The sequence below is a fragment of the Urocampus carinirostris genome, chromosome 13, assembly GCF_059441175.1.
Source record: "Urocampus carinirostris isolate Australia breed hairy pipefish chromosome 13, RoL_Ucar_1.0, whole genome shotgun sequence".
NCBI classification, from domain to species: domain Eukaryota; kingdom Metazoa; phylum Chordata; class Actinopteri; order Syngnathiformes; family Syngnathidae; genus Urocampus; species Urocampus carinirostris.
Genome location: NC_142361.1, coordinates 33,792,978 through 33,814,983, shown reverse-complemented (window position 1 = coordinate 33,814,983; position 22,006 = coordinate 33,792,978). Strand labels below are relative to the sequence as shown.

Below are 22,006 nucleotides of genomic sequence, written 5' to 3'. Positions count from 1 at the left end.
TTCACAACAAAATGTTCATTAACAATATATATGATATAACGAAACACATATTGATCAAAGCGGCGCTGCCACGAGCGGCTGCCTTTTCCAGCAGCTGCCGTATTGTTTTATTGTCTGCTCCTATCTTCGGTGTTTTTTCTTCCCGTTTTGACAACTACACTATGGATTACTTCTATCCTATGGACATGGGTTTTAACGCACAAGAAATGCGTGTATTCAAGGAATTTCAACTCCTTGCCCTGAAAAATTCTCGTGCCGGCGTGATGAAGGGGCCTATCGTGGAAGAAAAGCCGGAGCTAGCGAAGCGGCTAGCGGCGTTATAAGTCTTCGGTACCATCCGTAATCATGGTAAATGCGAACTCACGACCAAATAAGATCATCGAGTGCTGGTGAAAAACATCGAAGCGCACAGGGAGCGCAGTTGCTGTGTTTTGCGGAAACGTGGCTCACGTTTAGCATTCCGGACGCTAACGTGTAGCCACCCGGAGCTACCCGGAGCAATCCGGCTTCAACGCCGCTAAACAGAGCCACGAAAGCCGGGGGAATCGGAGAGGAGGCGGACTTGCTAACACGAGGTGGTGTATCCCTGGATTTTCACAAAGAAAAGTTTTCCATCTGCCGCAGGGATGTCGAATTTTTGGACTGGTGTGACGTCATCCACTTCGCTACAAGCACCCCTAGGGCATCATGTTCATCTGTTAATAAACAACGGGGTAGACTGCTGGAAGTGTGAATTTCCCTACGGGGATGAATAAAGTATCTATCTATCTATCTATCTATCTATATACAATATAACATGTTAAACTACATAAATAAACACGTTTGAAAAAAAAATATGGTGTAAGATTATTTTGTATTTTGTAAGAGAAAATACGACAGTTTGGAAGGGCATGGAGCCCTGGAGCGCGACAGGTATGAATACGGATCTTTGATACCACGTTTTCATAATGATAGTAGTCATCTGTACCAATACCACTTACCAATACCAGATATTTTCCAAGAAATATCTTTAAACCAAAACCAAATATGAATCCCTAGTATTGCATCTATTTAATGGCAATGTACCATTGTTTTAACTTCTGGTATCAAATACCACCGTGAGTACCGATACCATAAAGAAAAGATCCCTACTATTTAATCGTCATTTACTGAATATAAAACATTTACATCAGCTTTTAATACGGATGTTAGATACCACATTTTTTCAAATAAAGCGATCCTCTAAAGTTGAGTAATTATCAATACCAAATATCTACGGATAATATTGAAGAGTATGAGGTCTAAATCTGTCATGATTTGGTCAATTGCCCTCACCTGCGCTCACTCTTTCAACCCCAGCTGCCACTCGTTCCCTAACTAGTCTTTTTCCTATTTAAGCACGTCATTCTCGTTCACTCCTGGTTGGTCCGTCAGCGAACCTCAGCACACGCAAGGTAAGCACTCTTTGACTCTGGCTCTGTCAGTCCCGACCTGTTCCTGTATCATGCTCGACTCCGACCTGTTTCCTGTATCGATCCCTGATCGAAGCTCCGTTCTCCTGTCCCGGCTACCAGTATCTTCCTGATTCCTTTTCCTGTATCGATCTCTGATCCCTGGCTTACCACTCGTCTCGGCTACCCAACTTGTTCCGATCTCCGACCACGCTCCGCCTCCCGTCTCGGCTGCCCGACTTGCTTCTGATCTCCGACCATGCTCCGTTCTCCTGTCCGGGCTGTCCGACTTGTTCCGGTCCACGATCATGCTCCGCCCCGCCATCTGTCATCTGCCGCGTGGGCTTCCTGTTCCACATGTCCACCGGACACCAGATCGCTGTCTTTTTCCCTGTCCCTGACTTCCCCGATCCCTTAATAAACATTACACATTTGGGTCCACCGCTTGTTCCGGTCGTGACAAAATCAAAACAGTAAGGTTCTTTTTTATTGCATCTATTTAGTGGCAATGTACGATTGCTTTAACTTTAGGTTCCTGTAAGAAAGCAGTGGATACCGGTATCAACTACCAGCGTGAATACCAAAACCTTAGAAAAAGCTTGTATAGGCCATCCCTACTATTTAATCGTCATTTACGTAAGACATTTACATCACCTTTTAATACGGATGATACCTCAATCTATTTACCAATAACAAGGGGCATTTTCCAAAAGTAAAAGGTCTAATTCAAAACAGAAAACAGGTCTTTGCTATTCAATGGCAATGTACCATTGCTTTACCTTCAGGTTCCTAATTGTAAACTGGGTCGATACTGGTATTGGCTACCAATCCTGACTACCAATACCTGAGAAAAAGTTTGTAGCTACAAATCCTAGTATTTAGTCGGCGTTCCTACAAAACTTGTATTTTCGATTTTGCATTTACACCTGGACAATTGAGATGCTGTGGTGTTTTCATGCTAGAAAACCCTCCAATATGGCAGATTTGTAAAACAATTGCAAAGAAGAGTGGGTGAAAATTCTTCTACAGCATTGTAAAAGACTTTGTGATTGTAAACGTTTGATTTCTGTTATGGCTGCCCCACTCGCTGTTCGGTTCAGGGGGCTATTACTTTTTTTACAAAGGTTTTGAGTTTTTTGTGCTATAAAAATTGGAATCAACATCTAAAAAATGCGGAGTTTGCATGTTCTCCCAGTGCTTGTGTAGGTTCCTCCGGGCACTCTGGTTTCTTTCCACATTGGCCGGTCCAAATTGTCTCTAGGTCTGAATGAGTGAGTGAGTTGTCTGTGTGCCCTGCGACTGGCTGGCAACCCATTGCCCGAAGATAGCTGGGATGGGCTCCAGCACCCCCGTGACCCTACTGAGCATAAGCAGGGTGGATAATGTGTGTATTTGTAACTATGTGAGTGACAACAATGCAAATAAATACAGAAATCAAACAGAGGGCAAACTGTTTTTCACGCCACTGTAGCTACTACTCAGACATGGCTCTATCGATCCCATTTTTTCTTATTTTTGTATCGGTTTCATGAGACCGTTCCCGTCTTATCGATGATTCCACGACCATCAAACGGGGAGCTCATCGCAATTTCACTTACTTTCCCTCAGAGCTGTAACTGTTCATGCTGCCGTCGGTGGATTCTCGACTGGCTTGACGATTCATCGCCGAGCTTCCTCGCGGATACTCGACCGCCATGCCCGTCTCTACGCTCCTTTGGATGCTGCTTCCTCCGGCCTTCAACACCTTCTTACTTGCCGACGTCTCTGCAAACGAAACCCGACGAAAACGCAGTCGTTAATATTCTTATATATCTTCTATACAGGGTTGGGTAGGGTTACTTTAACTCGATTACTTTCAATTACTTTTGGATTACTCCAATACCAAATATGCTAATAAAAGACAAAAGAAACTGAATACAATTTCTAAATTTTGTGCAGGTTTGGGGAGTAACGGAACACATGGAACGGCAAAAATGATGTTGGCAAGCTGTTTGGATTTATTTTCATTTTGTTTCTGTCGCATTTGATGTTCGTTTTGCCGGAGATCAAAGAGATCAAAGCCAGGAGAGAAAGCTTACCACGTGTCGTGAGTCATCATTTTATTCATATTTTGTTTCTTTTGTCTTTTATTAGCATATTTGGTATTGGAGTAGTCCAAAAGTAATTGAAAGTAATCCAGTTAAAGTAACCCTACCCAACCCTGCTTCTATATTTTTGTCTTTTGTGATTTGAATTCATGCAGAGAGGAAGATTCCAAGGTGGGGCTAACAAGCTTGAAAATGACGGGGACATACTTTTCAAGATGGTGGTCAATCCATTGATAACAGAAGCCGGTTTTATCGATAATAGACAATTGACGAGAAAATAAATATAAAGTACGCATTGTCTGAATACCAAGGTGAGTTCTCAGTTTTTTTTGTGGCATCGGGGTCTTAGAGTACTTTTAAGTCAGGCACGTTTTAAACAGCTATGTTAGAGCGTAGATTGTCAGAAGTTACTACCAAGTGCACATGAATGATTTCATAAATCAATGTAAAATGTTTTTGATCCATTAGTGACAAAGTATACAAAATAATTATTATTATATATAAGACTAGGCAGTTGTTTATAGTACTGTTTGTACATCTACAGTGCTACTTTAGAATCGACTAAATCCCTATATGTCGGGGCTCTTGATTGTATAAATCGAATATTAACCAAGATCCATTATCTATGATCCATTATACCATTTATTGCTGCAAATCAATGTAATTTTTTTTATCGACCAGTGAAAAGAATACACAAAATAAACAATTGTCAAAAGAGAAACATATTTCATTTATTTTAACCAATTTACTTGGCTTTTAAATAATAGATTACATTTTTATTTTTAATTTTATTCTGATAAAATTGTGTTTCCTTAGAATGTCACACAGACATTGTTTTCTAAAAATATTTTGATAGGACTAGGCAGCTGTTTATAATACAGTTGTACATCTCTAGTGCTATATTAGAATTTACTAAATTCCTAAATGTTAGGGGCTCTTAATTGTATAATCAGACCGTGACCCAGATCCATTATCCGTGATCCATGAACACTGATTGTATAATGCTGCAAGGTGGGGGTGGCAGAGCGCATTTTTGTTGGGACTTGCGTTTTTTTATTTTGCAGTTATTTCTGACTAAAATGAACTGAACTCATGCGGCCACAATCCATTATCCCCAATCCCATATTGCTGGAAGTGGGGACACGAAGGAGGCACTTTGCTCGGGAGGCAAGCAGCTCCGGCCCGCCTAATATGAAATGCACAGTTGTGTACACGATCCATTATCCTGCTTGACTATTGCGGAGAGCAGGGGCTGGCAGAGCCCGTTTTTGTTTTTTTCAAACCGTTATGTTCCGACTAAAATGAACTGCACTGGTGTGGCCACAATCCATTATTCCCAATCCCATATTGCTGGAAGTGGGGATGTGCAGAAGGCATTTTTCTTGAGAGGCATGCCGTTCTGGCCTGCCTAATATGAAATAAAAGGTTGCAGCCGTGATCCATTATCCCCGGTCAACTATTGCGGAGAGAAAGGGCGAGCAAAGCTTATTTTTTTTTAGGTGTTTTGGGCCGCTGAAGTGTGCCATTGTGGTCCACCGAAAAAATGAACTGCACTTTTTTGGCCACGATCCATTATCCCCAGTTGCTAATAAAGGGCCAAGAGAGCAAATTTGTCTTATTTGTGGCAGCTGTTTTGTGCTGTTCTTTCCACGGCAACCATGATTCTGGGATCCATTATCACAGGACGGCACTGCTGCGATAAATGGGGGATTACAGTTTAAAGATATTTTGGTTCAGACCTTTGTGAAAGCCAATTTTTAACATCTTATTCAGAAATCCGGGTAGTCCCTCGGACAATACATAATTATGGACACAAATAAAATTCGAATTGGGTTTCTCAAGAACTGAACCACACGTCGAAGCTTTCGCTGCATTTAAGACTTCTGGGAAGTTAGAAAATAGCTCACAATTCTGTCATCAACAGGTAGGATCCCATAACCACTGTGGTGTGTCTTGGGCAAGTACAGACTGGTGGCGCCCATCTCTCTCCAGGCCATCAATGTGTACATATTTAATGTCAACAACTATATAAAATCAAAATGATTTCATCAAATTTTGTGGAACTTTTTCAATATCTTGATCCATTTTCGACTTCCCAGCTTCTCGGAATGCCGCAAAAAAATGATGGTGAGGGTGGATTAAGGAAGCGTGAAGGTAGAGGCAAGGGAGGGCTGGAAGGAGGTCAAATAATCTGTTTTTCTGTTAAGATTTGTCTTTGAGAGTAATATATGTAATAACGAGAACCATTCCTTTGGTAGAGCAGCGATACATGCTGATGCACTCGTGCAAATTCAGTGGACATCATAAATCATGCCAAATTGCAACAGTAAAGTTGGTCAACTTCTTCTCTCAAAATATATTGTTACTGTATTTTTCCCACTGTACAACAAATTATTTTGCAAATTCTAACTTTGAGTATTTGTCTATATGCGAATTATGTTTCTAAAATGCCTGTCTGCTACTGGTTAATGCTATTGGTTTGCATCACACTGTCACAAATACCAATATACGTTTGGCTGAACTCCATCCCATAATGCATTTCTCCTTTTGTTTAATTCAAAAGGTCGGGTGCTTTGCGAGTCAGCAATACAACACTATTTTGGAGGACTGTATTTCAAAATCAGATTGAATTTTAATCGTATATGCTCTACAAATAATGGGGACGTGACTTGATCTACCCCTTGTGCATCTACCCAGTAACTCCTCTATACCAGCTCAAGTCACGTCAGACCAAAGGTATTTGGTTAGTATTTGGTAGCAGTGTATGAATATACTGTACAAATTGATTTTCTAATCTGGGTAACCGAAGGTTTGGAAAACATTACCTAATTACTAGAGGTTAGGAAACCCCTGGTATACTCATGTGGCCACAATGCATTATCCCCAATCCCATATTGCTGGAAGTGGGGACACGCAGGAGGCACTTTGCTCTGGAGGCATGCCGTTCTGGCCCGCCTAATATGAAATACATGGTTGTATCCGCGATCCATTATCCCGCTTGACTATTGGGGAGAGCAGGGGCTGGCAGAGTTCGTTTTTGTTGGGGCTTACGATTTTGTTTTTTTTAACCGTTATTTCCGGCTAAAATGAACTGCACTTGTGTGGCCACAATCCGTTATCCCCAATCCCATATTGCTAGAAGTGGGGATGCGCAGAATGCATTTTTCTTGAGAGGCATGCCTTTCTGGCCCGCCTAATATGAAAACCAGGGTTGTCTCTGCGAACCATTATCCCTCTTGACTATTGCAGAGAGCAGGGGCTGGCAGAGTTCGTTTTTGTTGGGGCTTACGATTTTGTTTTGTTTTTTAATTTTTTATTTCCGACTAAGTTGAACTGCACTGGTGTGGCCACAATCCATTATCCCCAATCCCATATTGTTGGAAGTGGGGATGCGCAGAAGGCATTTTTCTTGAGAGGCATGCCGTTCTGGCCCACCTACTATGAAAACCAGGGTCGTGTCCGCGATCCATTATCCCTCTTGACTATTGCGGAGAGCAGGGGCTGGCAGAGTGTGTTTTTATTGGGGCTTACAATTTTGTTTTTTAACCGTTATTTCCGAATAAAATGAACTGCACTGGTGTGGCCACAATCCATTATCCCCAATCCCATATTGCTGGAAGTGGGGACACGCAAGAGGCACTTTGCTCGGGAGGCATGCCGTTTTGGCCAACCTAATATGAAAACCAGGGTCGTGTCCGCGATCCATTATCCCTCTTGACTATTGCGGAGGGCATGGGGCTGGCAGAGTGCGTTTTTGTTGGGGCTTACAATTATGTTTTTTTAACCATCATTTCCGACTAAAATTAAATGCACTGGTGTGGCCACAATCCATTATCCCCAATCCCATATTGCTGGAAGTGGGGACGCGCAGAATGCATTTTTCTTGAGAGGCATGCCGTTCTGGCCAGCCTAATATGAAATCAAAGGTTGTAGCTGTGATCCATTATCCCCTAGGATATGGTGTCCTTGCCTTTTGACGTGGCGGAAATTTCACTTTGAGATCCCTACCTCAAAACTGAGGAATTTCATATCTCAGGGGTCTAGTGTATGGATTTAAAGACATATTGTGTTTCTCTTTTCAAGATGCTGAGGTAAAAATGATTAAATAAAATCACAATAATGTGAATCTGTTAGTAAAATTAATTCGTTTTTTTCTCATTCTAACTTTCTCTCCAATCTAATCTGTCTCACTTATTTTTTTTACCTTTCTGTCTGTCCGCCGCCTTACCAGCCGCCTCTGAAATAACACACCACAAAACCAATGAACAACGAAAATCAAAGTACTACAAAAGACAGATACAAGACAACAGATACAATACAAACTTACACCAATGTCATAGAATTACGCCATTATCACCAGCCAAGGCACACTGTGGTTGTTTAAATGTCCGTCAAAAACGTAAATTAAATAAGGTTCCGATGGTATAACGTTTTGGTAAAATATGTTGTTGGTTTTAGTTTTTTTATTATTATTTTTAATCCTACGGAAATAAAACACATTTTGGGTGGTTTTATCTTTTATTTTGATGAATTACAATTGAAAAAAAAATCAATCTTTAATCAAAGTGGCACCTGCAGTTTTAAATATGACCACTAGAGGTCACAAAAGTCCCGGGTTTTCCAGTACGTTTCACTACTTATTGTTTTTATCGCTACTTTTTGTATATTTTCATAGTTTTGACTACTTTTTCTTAACAGATACTTTTTTTTAGTACTCTTCGGTACTTGTTCATACTTTACACAAGTTTTTGAATTGTTTCCATTCTTTGCAGTACTTTTCAACACTGTTCCATATTATACAAGTTTTTGTAATTTTTGCATTTTTTTTCGGTACGTTTTTATATTTTTCAGTATTTTACACTAGTTTTTGTAGTTTTCTATAGTTTTTAGTACTTATTCATTCATATCAGTACTCCCCAGTGCTCTTTCCTACTTGACACTAATGTTTTTACTGTTTCCATACTCGTCAATACTTATTCCTATACTTTAAAATACTTCTCAGTACTTTTTCCTACTTTTCTGTATGATTGAATACTATTCGGTACTTTTTCCTACTTTTCCCTACTTTACAGTAGTTTTCAGTACTTTTTCCTACTTTTCCATACATTTCGGACCTTCTCAGGACCTTTTCCTACTTGACACTAATGTTTTTAATGTGTCCATACTTGTCAGTACTTTTTCGTATACTCTTCAGTACTTCTCAGTACTCTTTCCTGCTTTTCCGTATGTTTAGATACTTCTCAGTACTTTTTCATTCTTGGCACTTTTTCATACTTTACTGTACCTTTCAGCACTGTTTCATACTATAAAATAGTTTTGTAATTTTCCAAAATTTAAGGCCGTTTTTAAACGTTTTAGTAGTTTCATACTTTACGTTTGATACTTTTATACTTTTTAATACTTTTTCATACATTTCAATACTTGTTCATACTTTTGATAGCTACTCAGTACTTTTTCATACTTTTCCTTACGTTTCAGGACTTGTCAGTATTTTATCATACTTTTACGTATGTTTCAGAATTTCTCAGTACTTTTTCATACTTTACACTACGTTTGATACTTTTATTCTTTTCAATCCTTTTTCATACATTTCAGTACTTCTTAGTACTTCTTCATACTTTTCAGAGCTACTCAGTTCTTTTTAATACTTTTCCTTATGTTTCAGGACTTCTCAGTACTTTATCATACTTTTACGTACGTTACGGAATTTCTCAGTACTTTTTCATAATTTACACTACGTTTGATACTTTTATTCTTTTCAATACTTGTTCATACATTTCAGTACTTATCAGTACTTTATCATAATTTAAACTATAGTGTTTTTTTCATACTGTCTGTACTTTTCAGTAGGTTTTCATACTTTTGATGACTTTTTCCTACTACTCAGTACTACTAAGTGAATTGTAATACTCCAGGTTGGGTAGGGTTACTTTAACTGGATTACTTTCATTTACTTTTGGATTACTCCACTATCAAATATGCTAATAAAAGAGAAAAGAAACTAAATATGAATACAATTACTCAATTTTGTGCAGGCTTGGGGAGTAACGGAACACATAACACGGCAAATATGATGTTGGCAAGCTGTTTGGATTTATTTTCATTTTGTTTCTGTTGCATTTTATGTTCGTTTTGCCAGAGATCAAAGCCAGGAGTGAAAGCTTACCATGTGTTGTGACTCATCATTTTATTAAGATTTAGTTTCTTTTGTCTTTTATTAGCATATTTGGTATTGGAATAATCCAAAAGTCATTGAAAGTAATCCAGTTAAAGTAACCCTACCCAACCCTGATACATAGATAGATACATAGATACATAGATAGATACATAGATAACAGGGTTGGGTAGGGTTACTTTAACTGGATTACTTTCAATGACTTTTGGATTACTCCAATAACAAATATGCTAATAAATGACAAAATAAACTAAATATGAATGACTACATTTTGTGCAGGCTCGGGGAGTAACGGAATACGTGGAACGGCAAAAATCATGTTGGCATTTATTTTCATTTTGTTTCTGTCACATTTGATGTTAGTTTTGCCGGAGATCAAAGAGATCAAAGCCAGGAGAGAAAGCTTACCACGTGTTGTGAGTCATCATTTTATTCATATTTAGTTTCTTTTGTCTTTTATTCGCATATTTGGTAGTGGAGTTATCCAAAAGTAATTGAAAGTAATCCAGTTAAAGTAACCCTACCCAACCCTGGACTAATACTTTATATTAGTTTTTTTTTCTTTTTCCATACTCTGGTCATCCCTAAAACACATGTTTTTGAGAAAAATCAAGTACAAATATTGCATCTCTTGTGGTTTTTCTGTGTTTGACCTGTCTGACTGAGCTGCGAGGTACTCCGACTTCTCCTAGACGGCAAGATAGCGACGACGCGTTGGCTGAGACTGGAGCGCCGCTTCTTGATCCCGCCTCCTAAGCTCCCCAGGGCCGTATCCGATTGGCTGCCGTCCGCGTGCTCCATGCCGTAGATCTCGCCGCTCATACTGGAGCTCTTCATGATGTGGCGGCCCGTCGCACGCATGGCTCGACTGTTATTTTTCACAAAATGGTGGAATTAAGTGAAGGTGGGAGGATGGCGGAACTGAAAATCCCGGAATGTACCTGAAGCGCCCTCTGGGTCTCTCCGACTGTATGGACATGTAGCTGGTGCTACTGATCCGAGAGGCACTGCTGGTTCGAGAGATGGCTGATACGTCGCTGACATCGCTGTCCGAAGACCGATGGGAAGCATTCTCGCTGCTCGTTCGGTGGTCTTTGAAGACCTGCGGGACGGAAGAATGACATACGTGTCGAGCTCCAGGGTTCCATGCCCTTACAAACTGTTCTATTTTCTCATCTCATCTCATTATCTGCACCGCTTATCCTCGGTTGGGTCGCGGGGGTGCTGGAGCCCATCCCAGCAATGATCGGGCAGTGGGCAGGGGACACCCTGAACTGGTTGCCAGCCAATCGCAGGGCACACTGGGACAGACAATCCGCTCGCTCATTCAAACCTAGGGACAATTTGGACCGGCCAATCCACCTGAAAGGCATGTCTTTGGAATGTGGGAGGAAACCCATGCAAGCACGGGGAGAACATACAAACTCCACACAGGAAGTCCGGTAGCTGGATTTGAATCCAGACAGGAGGTTCCCAAGGCCTTGGAACTGTGCCGCACACGCGCTAACCACTGCGCCGCCGTGCTGCCCCTTCTTATATCATATATATTGTTACTGAACATTTTGTTGTGAGATACCGAGTTGCTCGACATGAATGAGGTTTATTATAAAAAAAGTTCAAAAATGAAGTCGCTTGGATGTTCACAGTTGAAGGAAAAAATACATGCAAATATAATTATGTAGAAGAATACATTTTCTTATTCAAATTATGAAATCATTTTCTGCATTCAATTATTGTCGGTAATATACTGACTAAAGGGATAACCACAAACCTGTCTTTTTTTCATTTTCTCCTCTTATACTTCCTTTTTTCTTAACTTCTTTATACAAGATCTTAATTCGTAATATAATGCATCAAAGCAAGTGAGCCGTATGAGAGCCGGCTCTCTTTGATGAGTTGAGCCGAAAAAGCCGGTTCTCTAAAAAGAGACGGACTTCCTTTCACTGCACAACTACCACGGAATGGTGCATGATGGGCGCACAGTAGCATCAAACCGCTCGCTTCGTTTGCAACAAAAAAAAAAACGATACCGAGATAGAGGCTACCGCGGCAAACTCGTTTAACTTGATTGATTTGCCGTTTGGTGATAGTCGGTGTATACCGGATGGTACCCATAATTGACAAATTCGCGTTGTTCCGTACAGATTTTCTTGTACGTCGTACACGTCTTAAAATGCAGAATAAACGTACATAGTACGGCAAAAACGTACAGGTTGACAGGTGTGGAATGGTCTTTTTCTCTCTCTCTCTCACACTCTCTCTCTCTGTCTTTCTGTTTCTCGCTCTGTGTCTTTTTCTGCTTCCTTCTCTCTCTTTCTCTCTCTCTTTATCTCTTTGTCTCCCTCTTTTCGTGTCTCTGTGTCTTTCTCTCTCTCCCTCTCCCTCTGTGTCTCTATGTTTCTCTCTCTATTCTCTCTCTCTCTCGCAATCTCTCTCTCTGTGTCTCTACAAGTGTTTCTCTCTATTCTCTCAATCTCTACTCTCTCTCACACACACTTTCTCTCCCAATCTCTCTTCCCTTGACTCTCTTGCTCTTGATTTCCCTCTCTTTGTCCCTCTCTGTCTCTCCTTTTCTTTTTCTGTGTCTCTTTCACTCTCTCTCTCTCTCTCTCTCTCTCTCTCTCTCTCTTTCCCCTACTCTCTATCTCCACCCCTCTCCTAACCCTTATCCCTCTGTCTTGTCTCTCTTTCTCTGTCTCTCTCTCGCTCTCTATCTATAACTCTATCACTCTCTCTTACTCTTTATTTCCCCTACTGTCTAGCTCCACCCCTCTGTCTTTACCTTTGTGCGTTTGTCTTTTTCTGTGTTCCTTTTTGTATTATTTCAAGCTCACATTTTATTTTGAGATATGCACAAAACCAGAATAATTACATGTGTTTAACTTTTTCATCACAATGTAATGATGAATAAGTTAATAAATATACTGCATTTTATCATATATTCTTTAGTACGTTTTAACTCAGTTTTAAGAGAAACTACTTTAATAAAAAGCGTCCTGAAACACTTAATGTTATTTACATTTTAAAGAAATCGAAATGTACACTAGACAAAAATGTAGCTTTCAAAAATTGAAATATTACTGAACCCATATCAAAAATTAGTCGGATTCAGCCATCTTTCACATTTGCTTCAAAGGCTGTGTATCCAGGACCACCCACGGTCATTGAACGCAGCATCAGTACCCTGTTTTTGTTGACTTTTTTAATGAACCTTTTGTTTTGTCAGTTCTTCTCCCTTCCAGTAGACTTATTTCCATTTCAAATTTTGTAATTGTATATTATACGATCTGCAACTTACCTCGCGTTTGTTCTTGAGAGTCCGGTCCAGGTCCGGCTGGCTTGAGTTACTGGCAACTGACATCCGGTTCGAATGAACTCTCATTTGGAGTTGACGGACACGCTCCTCTGCTACCAGGGCTTGACAAAACCACAACATACAACATGTTACAAAAAAAATAACAATAGCCAAAGAATATTTGGGCCACAGAGCACAATAATTATCAAAACATAAGACCAAAAAATATTTGACAGTTTTAAAAGTTGGGGTTGTGGTTCCTGCCACTAAATAAGAATTTAGTCGAGTCATAAATTGTCACTTTTAAATGCAACGCGTCCAAGGGACGCGTTCTAAGGGATGGGCAGGGCACCTGTATGATGCGGCAGGGGTAAACCAGTGAAAGCTGGCAGGCCCTGTTGTTGAACAGTGTGTGACATGGCCGCTTTATTGTGTCCCATTTCATCTGGAGAGGCGAAAGCATGACCGACTTAGGTGCCGAGGTGACTAACATGTTTGGGTGTTTGGGAATTTGGGTTGGCCATGGTCCAAAGATTTTTGTGTGTGTTTTTTGCTATTTTTTTCCCTTTTTTATTTTCTTTGTTATTGCATGTGTTTGTCTTGCTGTCGGTCACTCCTCTTGAGGGATATGACCAAGGTAGACAGACAGACAGACAGACAGACAGACAGATAGACAGACAGACAGACAGACAGACAGACAGACAGACAGACAGACAGACAGACAGACAGACAGACAGACAGACAGACAGACAGACAGACAGACAGACAGACAGACAGATAGACAGATAGATAGATAGATAGACAGATAGATAGATAGATAGATAGATAGATAGATAGATAGATAGATAGATAGATAGATAGATAGATAGATAGATAGATAGATAGACAGACAGACAGACAGACAGACAGACAGACAGACAGACAGACAGACAGACAGACAGACAGACAGACAGACAGACAGACAGACAGACAGACAGACAGACAGATAGATAGATAGATAGATAGATAGATAGATAGATAGATAGATAGATAGATAGATAGATAGATAGATAGATAGATAGATAGATAGATAGATAGATAGATAGATTTAATTTATTGTTTATACCTTGTTCTACACTGTTGCTTTTGGGGGGAAGTTGAGGGAGCTGCCTCACTTTGCGAGACGACGATGATGTCATGGAAGACGAAAGAGGAGTACCACCTTGGTGGTGGCCCCTACAAAGAAGTATCAGATAAAAAGAGGACAGAAGAAAATATCACAACAAAGAAGAAACGAGTTGAAATCCAAAATATTCGTACCGAATCGTTAAATCCGAGCAACATTTAGAAACGTAAAACAGTACAAAAATATTGTACGGCAACCACAAGTAGAGGGAAGGTGGCAAGAAAGTATCAGCCATAAGTAAAGCAAGGTGTAGCTTGTTCTCCAAATTAAGAAAAAAGTAAAAAAAAAAAAAAATACAATTTGAAAAGTATTGCCTTACACACAAGCACACACACACCAATGTACTCTGAATATTGAAGTGTTATAGTGTGTAATAACAGAAAGAGAACACGATTTGAAATGCATCATTTAAACTGAAACACAAAATACAAAACAAAGAGGAAGGATATCGAACTGAAAAAGAAAACAAGGTTGCACCAAAAAAACACCTGCAAGTTAGAAAAACGAACAACAGTGCACAGGTGAGCAGAAACATCAGGAAGCCGATCAAAAGAGGACACTAAGACGACACAAATTAGAGATACTGTAATCACTCGCTACTCCTGACTAATATTTGTATTGTATTTCGCGGTTTGATAAATATTACGTGATCCGTTATCAACGATCGCACATTGCCGCTTTTTTGTCAAGCCTGGCAGCTCTGTTTATGCCTAAAACAAACTGTACTTGTGCGGCCGCGACCCATTACCCCTAATCGGATATTGCTGCAAGCAAGGACCCACAGGGCTCACTTTTGTTTGAGCTGGGTGGATCATTTTTGCCGCTGCTGTATTTCTGCCTAAAATGAAATGCACTCGTGTGGCTGCGATCAGTTATCACCAATCCGATCTGGTCGCAAGCAGGGACTAGCAGAAGCACTTTTGTCCCGAGGCATGCCGTTGTGAACTGCCTAAAGTGAAATGCATGATTGTTGCAGCGATCCATTATCCCCAGGTAAGTATTGCTGAGAGCAAGGTTACGGCTCTTTTTTTGTAATTACCGTAATCCTGCGTGAATAAACTGCACCCATGTGGCCAAGATTGGCTAGCTCCAACCCCATATTGCTGAAAGCAGAAGGAGTTTTGTCGGCCTAAAATGAAATCCAATGTTGTAGTTGGGATCCGTTATCCCCAGTTGACTTTGACTGAGAGCAAAAAGAACTGCACTGAGAAATTTATGTTTTGCGTGGGGGCTTTTTCCCCCGTTATTACCGCCTAAAATGAGTAGCACCTGTGTGGCTGCGTTCCATTATCTCTGTTTAACAATTGGTGGGCAAAGTGTTGAAAATCGAGGGGTTAATTTGTGGATTTTCGAATATTGCGAGGTTCTGGTCCCCGTTAACCACAATAAACAAGGGATTACAGTTTTGGCCATTATTCATTATCCTCCATCAATCATTGCTCAGAGCCGGGGCTGAGGGGAGAAATGTATGTCATGCGTGGATAATTCCACTATTCTTCCCACCCAAAATGAGTAGCACCTGTGCGGCTGCGTTCCATGATCTCTGTTCAACTATTGCAGGGCAAAGAGTTGAAAATAGAGCGACAGTTAGAGACACAAGGGGAGAGAGAGAGAGACTGAGAGAGACTGAAAGTGAGAGAGAGAGAGAGAGAGAGAGAGAGAGAGAGAGAGAGAGAGAGAGAGAGAGAGAGTGACTGAGAGAGAAAGTAAAGGAGCGCATCTTGAAAATAGAGGGGTTAATCAGTAGATTTTCGAGTATTGCGGGATTTAGGTCTTCGTTAACCACAATAAACGAGGGATTACAGTAACAGGACAAGAAAATACTCCCACTTTAATAATTGTTAATAGTTGAGAGTGGAAAAAAGAGAAAAGATTGCTTGGAACAGGAACACAAAAACAAAAGAAAGACATGAAAATACAAGATATAAAGAATCAAGTTGATACACTATATAAGCGTGGGGCTGACTCTATCGAACTTCCAAACCATTCCTCAGGACTAAGCCTTCGAAGGAAAAAAGGACAAAATAGTTGATCACACAAAAACTGCAAAAGCAATTCCCAAAACGACACCAACAACGACTCTGCTCGCTTACAACAGCACAAAAAGTCGGATTTCACACCAAAAGCCGCCAGAGCTACAACGTTATAAAACAGCAAAGATCGAGGAGGAAACAGTACAAAACCGACAAGACAACACAATCCACCACTAGCAACTCAAACCACGTTTGTTTTTGCAAAGCTGACCAGAGAGAAAAACGCACAAAAGCAAAACCTTTTCCACAATGGAAGTGACAAACGCTGTAGAATTCGTCCGTAGATCGACTCGGGATCCTGACAAGTTCTACTTTGTATGTCACGCTCACTGTGTCAAAGTGGGGACCACAGAGTACCAGGAACTAGGAATAAATCAGCTAGCCTACAAAATTATATATATGGATATGTATTTGTGAATTTAACCAGTTTTACGTCATATATTAAATTAAAAAAATGCCATTTATTCTAGAAAAGCTACTGTGTGTCATAGGATGAGGCCTTTATGAAAAAGACAAAATGAAGAGTACACATTGGTCAAACTCAATAATGGACAAACGAAGCAAAAAATATATATATATATATTTTAATATCCCAATTTCAGTATGTTGGTTCTTTTTAATCCAAGACAAAATCTCATCTCATCTCATCTCATTAGCCGTACCGATTATCCTCATTAGGGTCGCGGGGGGGCTGGAGCCCATCCCAGCCATCTCTGAGCAGTGGGCAGGGGACACCCTGAACTGGTTGCCAGCCAATCGCAGGGCACACAGGGACAGACAACTCATTCGCTCATTCACACCTATGGACAATTTGGACCGGCCAATTTACCTGAAATGCATGTTTTTGGAACGTGGGAGGAAACCGGAGTGCCCGGAGGAAACCCACGCAAGCACGGGGAGAACATACAAACTCCGCACAGGAAGTCTGGAGCTGGATTTGAACCCACGACAGGTTCCCATGACATGAACTGTGCCGCACAAGCGCTAACCACTGCGCCGCCGTGCTGCCCCAAAGACAAAATCACCAAATAATAAAAAAAATCTGTTGTTTTGACATATAATTTCTCTAATTTTACTAAAGTAAATATAATCATTTTTTACTTTATTCTTATTTTGATGATACATGGACTGCAGGTGGACTTCTAATGAGTGGACTAAGAGGTCTTTCAGGATCAGAATTCTAGATGATACACAGGTTTTCAAATACTTATTTGCAGCTTTATCAGACAAAGTATTGTGATTTCTGGATTTTTCTTTTTAGTTTATCTCTCTCACAGTGGACATGCACCTATGATGAAAATTTCAGACCCCTCCATGATTTCTAAGTGGGAGAAATAGCAAAATAGCAGGTTGTTCAAATACTAATTTTCTTCGCTGTAAATGTCCATAAATAGCTCGATACAAAAAAAATTAAAAGGCCTACACAGTAAAAACAAACACAAAGTATACGTGACTTAACACCCGTTTGCAGAAAGAATGTGAACCTAAATGAAGTGGAAGGATTTGGATGCTGATTCCAATATTGCAGTATTTGTATTTATTTTTGAGTGCATTGTTTATTTTTTTTTGTTTTGTTTTGTTTTTGTTTTGCAGTGTAGCGCCACATGAGCAAGACCAAGGTAAATAGAGTTATTTCATTCATATTTAAGTGTATATACGTACACATTCCTATAAATATATAGATACATATATATTTTTTAAAGAAAAATGTTATCCCAAAGTCGATTAGCTTAACAAATCCTGACAAAACTGAGAAAACTGACTTCAGTATTGGATTCAGCACACCTAAAATCCGCAAAAATGCTGTATTTAGTTTGAAATATTTTGCTTTAGTAACAGAAAAAAGGTTTTGAGTTGGTACTCAGTGGTGTCGCAAGTCAAGCTCAAGAGCGCTGAGAGAGAAAGGAGAACGGGGTCCGCGAGAAATGGGGTACCTGTCATCTTCAGGGGAAGCATGCTGGATAAAAATCCTGGGGCTCGGAGGACGTCTCCGGGGCAACGAATGGAACAATGATTTTCTATGTGTGCAAAGGGAAATAAATCACTTCACGATGATAATAAGAAAAGAAAACAAGAAACTCTTCCAGTAATATTCTTAATTTCCAAAAATCAGATTAAATAAACAATATCTATGGCTCATCAAAGTAACACTTTATTTTTTGACCCTCAATCCAACTTCTGCAACTAATACTACTACTTCTAGTGACTTTTTGTTATCAAATAGTGCAAAAAGCTACTAGTTTCACATGCATTTTTAAATTTCGAAAATTAAAATGTTACTACAGACGCTCCCCTACGATCATTCGACTTACGCAAAACGGTAGATACGATCATTTTTTTCCGGATGTCAAGAAATATCCGTACATTGCTGTTAGTTAGATTTTGTATCGTGTACACCTTTTTCTGAGTAAAGGGCAGTACTGTAGTGCCTCTTTCTGCCACTGTGTGGCGCTGTGAGAGGTCACACAGCATCCAACCTAAAGAAGAAATCCGGCTTCTACTTCCTGGTATTGTATCGCTAGCGCACTAGGAACTTTTTATTTATGTTTACGTTTTTTTTATTGTTAATCATCTCGTGCATCCATTCAATATGGTTGGTGTAAAGGAAGAGGCAAGCCGTTTCTTTTAAAATGAAAGTGTAATAAAAAAGCTCGATGCGGTTGAGAAAAGGTTGGATCGCTTTTTTTCTGCCACTTTTTACCACAGAGTAGGAAGTCACCTAACTCTTGAAGCTCATCTTCTAAAAGCAAGTTAAACTCAACTTTATTTATCTTTATAGAGCATATTATTTTATAAAATGTTTTTTTTTCTAGTACAAAGCAATACAGGTTACTTATACACAGGGTTGGGTAGGGTTACTTTAACTGGATTACTTTCAATTACTTTTGGACTACTCCAATACCAAATATGCAAATAAAAGACAAAATAAACTAAATATGAATACAATTATGACTCACAACACGTGGTAAGCTTTCTCTCCTGGCTTTGATCTTTTTGACTATTAAGTTATTACAAGGTTGTAATCAGTAGTGTGGCTAAAATGAGGTAGGTCCACCAAAAAACGTCCTCTATTGGGGAATATCCTCAAAACATTTTCTCAGAGTAATAATTACAGATGTATAGTAAGACACATATTATGTTTATTTTTTTTATCGCCAGTTAGAAAATATACACTACCAAAATAAAAGACTTTCTACAGACCGGCTTGGGTTACAATATTATTTCACGATTTGTTTATTTTAATATTGGTTGTTTGCAGAAGTGTGTGATTAAAGAGCATTATAAGAAAACTAGAATCATTATAGACTTGATAAAGATGGAAAAAAATAAAAAATAAAACTGCTATGTCTAAGTTTTACCACTTGGTGGCAGCGTTCTGTTTGATTCATACTAAGCTGTAAAATAGCATTAGCAATTATCTATACAGTAATCCCTTGTTTATCGCAGGGGTTACGTTAAAAAAATATATATGATAGACAAACTTTATGAAGTAGAAATCTTTATTTTGATATTTTTACAATGACTATAAAATGAAATACTCTTTTTTATTATACAGTAAAAGTGAAGGACAAACCCTTTTTACAGGTTCAAATATTTGTGTAACAAATAAAAGTACAGGTACTGCATAAACGTTTTCCTTTTGTTTTCAAATAATAATAACCAGAAAGAGTGTTTAAACAAGTGGTCCGCCACCACCGGACCACGGACTGGTATTGGGCCGTGGGTCATTGCTACCGGGCCACACAGAGATAAATAAATTTGTTTTGCTTGTTTGATATAAAACACATTTTTGTCAACTAAGATCACAATACCAAAATAAAATGTATTAATTCAATATCCTTTAAAGTCTGAATTATCAGCAGATACGCCAAAAAGATTCCCTCGTCGTGCTTTGTTGCGTTTATATAGATATTTCAGATAGATTTTCTATTTTTTTCCATTTTTTAATATTCATCTCTGGTACTGTGAGTAAAAATGATGTGACGATGAGATAAAAGCGTATGTATTTTTTCAATATCAGGGGTCGGCAGGACCTACATTTTTAAAGAGCCATAACGGACCAAAAAAAACCCAAACATATATATATATATATATATATATATATATATATATATATATATATATATATATATATATGTTTGGAGTAGCAAATAATTAAGTCTTTTAAAAGCCTATTTTTAGATTAAAAGAAAGAAGTAATTCCATATCTACTACTTATGCTAAAGAAAACTATCACGCACAAAAAAGATCTATATAAATATATAGTATTGTATATCCTATTTGTTTTCATTTTCCAAAAACTCTATAAGATTTCTAGGAAGCCACTAGGGCAGCGCTAAAGAGTACTTCTCTAGAATGGCAAGTTGCCGACCCCTGTCCTAGAGGTCTAGTGATTAGACAGCGAATTTCAGATTATTATCGCTATTATTACTAATCTAATTATTTGGCTCGGCCGCGAGAATACTTTCGGACACTAAGCCGGTCGGTGGTAAAGAAAATGTCGGGGACCACTGGTTAAAAGTCGAAAACTCCCATAATCTCCGGCGCCTTCCCCTCCCCTTTTTTCCTATCATTAATCCTCTGTGTTGATAAATTGTGTTCCGTTTATCGGCATGGTTCATTAAATCCATTTTCTGGGGATTAGTAATTCATATCACAACTCAAAGAACTCAAAGTAATAACGTAATTTAATTTTTTATCAGTGTAGGAAATTCTAGCATCCTTCTGAGAAAAAAAAAGATTTATGATGGACTACAAGCAACACCTAGAGGCAAATTCATTTACTGATTGCAGTTTATACATAATCAGACTTCACAATGCACGGTGGCGATCCGTGACCCGCGTTATAGCGAAGGATCACTGTATTTTGAATTGTATGACTGCATTGGACAGTACTGTCCAAATGACTATTCTAAAAAACATTAAAAAGAATGAAAATCCACGTTACGGACAGGGTTGGGTAGGGTTACTTTAACTTGATTACCGTAAATTCCGGACTATAAGCCGCTACTTTTTTCCCTAACTTTCAACCCTGCGGCTTATTAAGTGATGCGCCCAATTTATGTAATTTTTCTAACGGCCGCGAGCTGCGCTCGTGTGTTGCTACCATTAACTGCCCTGTCAAAGCTATATTATTATTATTAAAGCTTTGAAAACTCTCTCGGTGTACCGTCTTTCTTTGTAAATATGTGTAACCCATGTATGATATGTATTTGCAACTGTATATTTTTGTAATGTATTTATTTGTATTTATTTTAGACACTTATTCTGATATGTTCTGTACGTGGGAACGAAAAATGAGGGGCGGAACAAACGCGGGGTGCCGAGTTTAAGTGGGGACCGCTAAAGGTGAGGGACAGACAAGGAAAGAAGAGGGGGTAAAAAGTTGGTTAAAGAAAAAGGAGTTGCGTTAGTAAATGTGTTCATCTGATATATTTTTCCCACCCTTACCTTTGGAAATATACACTTTTTTCCTTGGATTACTTTCAACGGGACCCGGACTCTGCATGTCTGCATCAAACCTTAACTACCGGTATCATAATCCGTTCATTTTGCCGGCTGCGATTTTTGGATTGTGGACTTATATGAAGGACATTTAGTTTCAATCGCGGGACTTGAAGTCGGGTTTGGGTTAATTTTGTGTTTGTTTGTGTTACATGTTTAAATGTGGGCGCATGCGGCTTATATACAGGTGCGGCTTGTGTATGGACAAAATCGGTTTTCCTCTTAAAATGTGGTGGGTGCGGCTTATAATCAGGAATTCCGGAATTTACGGTACTTTCAATTACTTTTGGATTACTCCAAAAACAAATATGCTAAT

At 39.3% G+C, this 22,006-nt stretch overlaps 1 protein-coding gene across 2 annotated transcripts in view; it reads right to left on the bottom strand.

The window, feature by feature from the left end:
- rims1a (regulating synaptic membrane exocytosis 1a) overlaps positions 1–22,006 on the bottom strand; it is a 135,915-nt gene that overhangs the window by 13,542 nt on the left and 100,367 nt on the right. For both annotated transcript variants that reach the window (XM_088351707.1, XM_088351706.1), the window contains 7 exons: positions 18,120–18,203; positions 14,093–14,202; positions 12,991–13,109; positions 10,634–10,794; positions 10,346–10,560; positions 7,722–7,754; positions 3,029–3,194 (listed from right to left, as the gene is read on the bottom strand). In XM_088351707.1, coding sequence (XP_088207833.1) covers positions 3,029–3,194; positions 7,722–7,754; positions 10,346–10,560; positions 10,634–10,794; positions 12,991–13,109; positions 14,093–14,202; positions 18,120–18,203 — 888 coding nt within the window. The remainder of the gene's footprint in view (positions 1–3,028; positions 3,195–7,721; positions 7,755–10,345; positions 10,561–10,633; positions 10,795–12,990; positions 13,110–14,092; positions 14,203–18,119; positions 18,204–22,006) is intronic.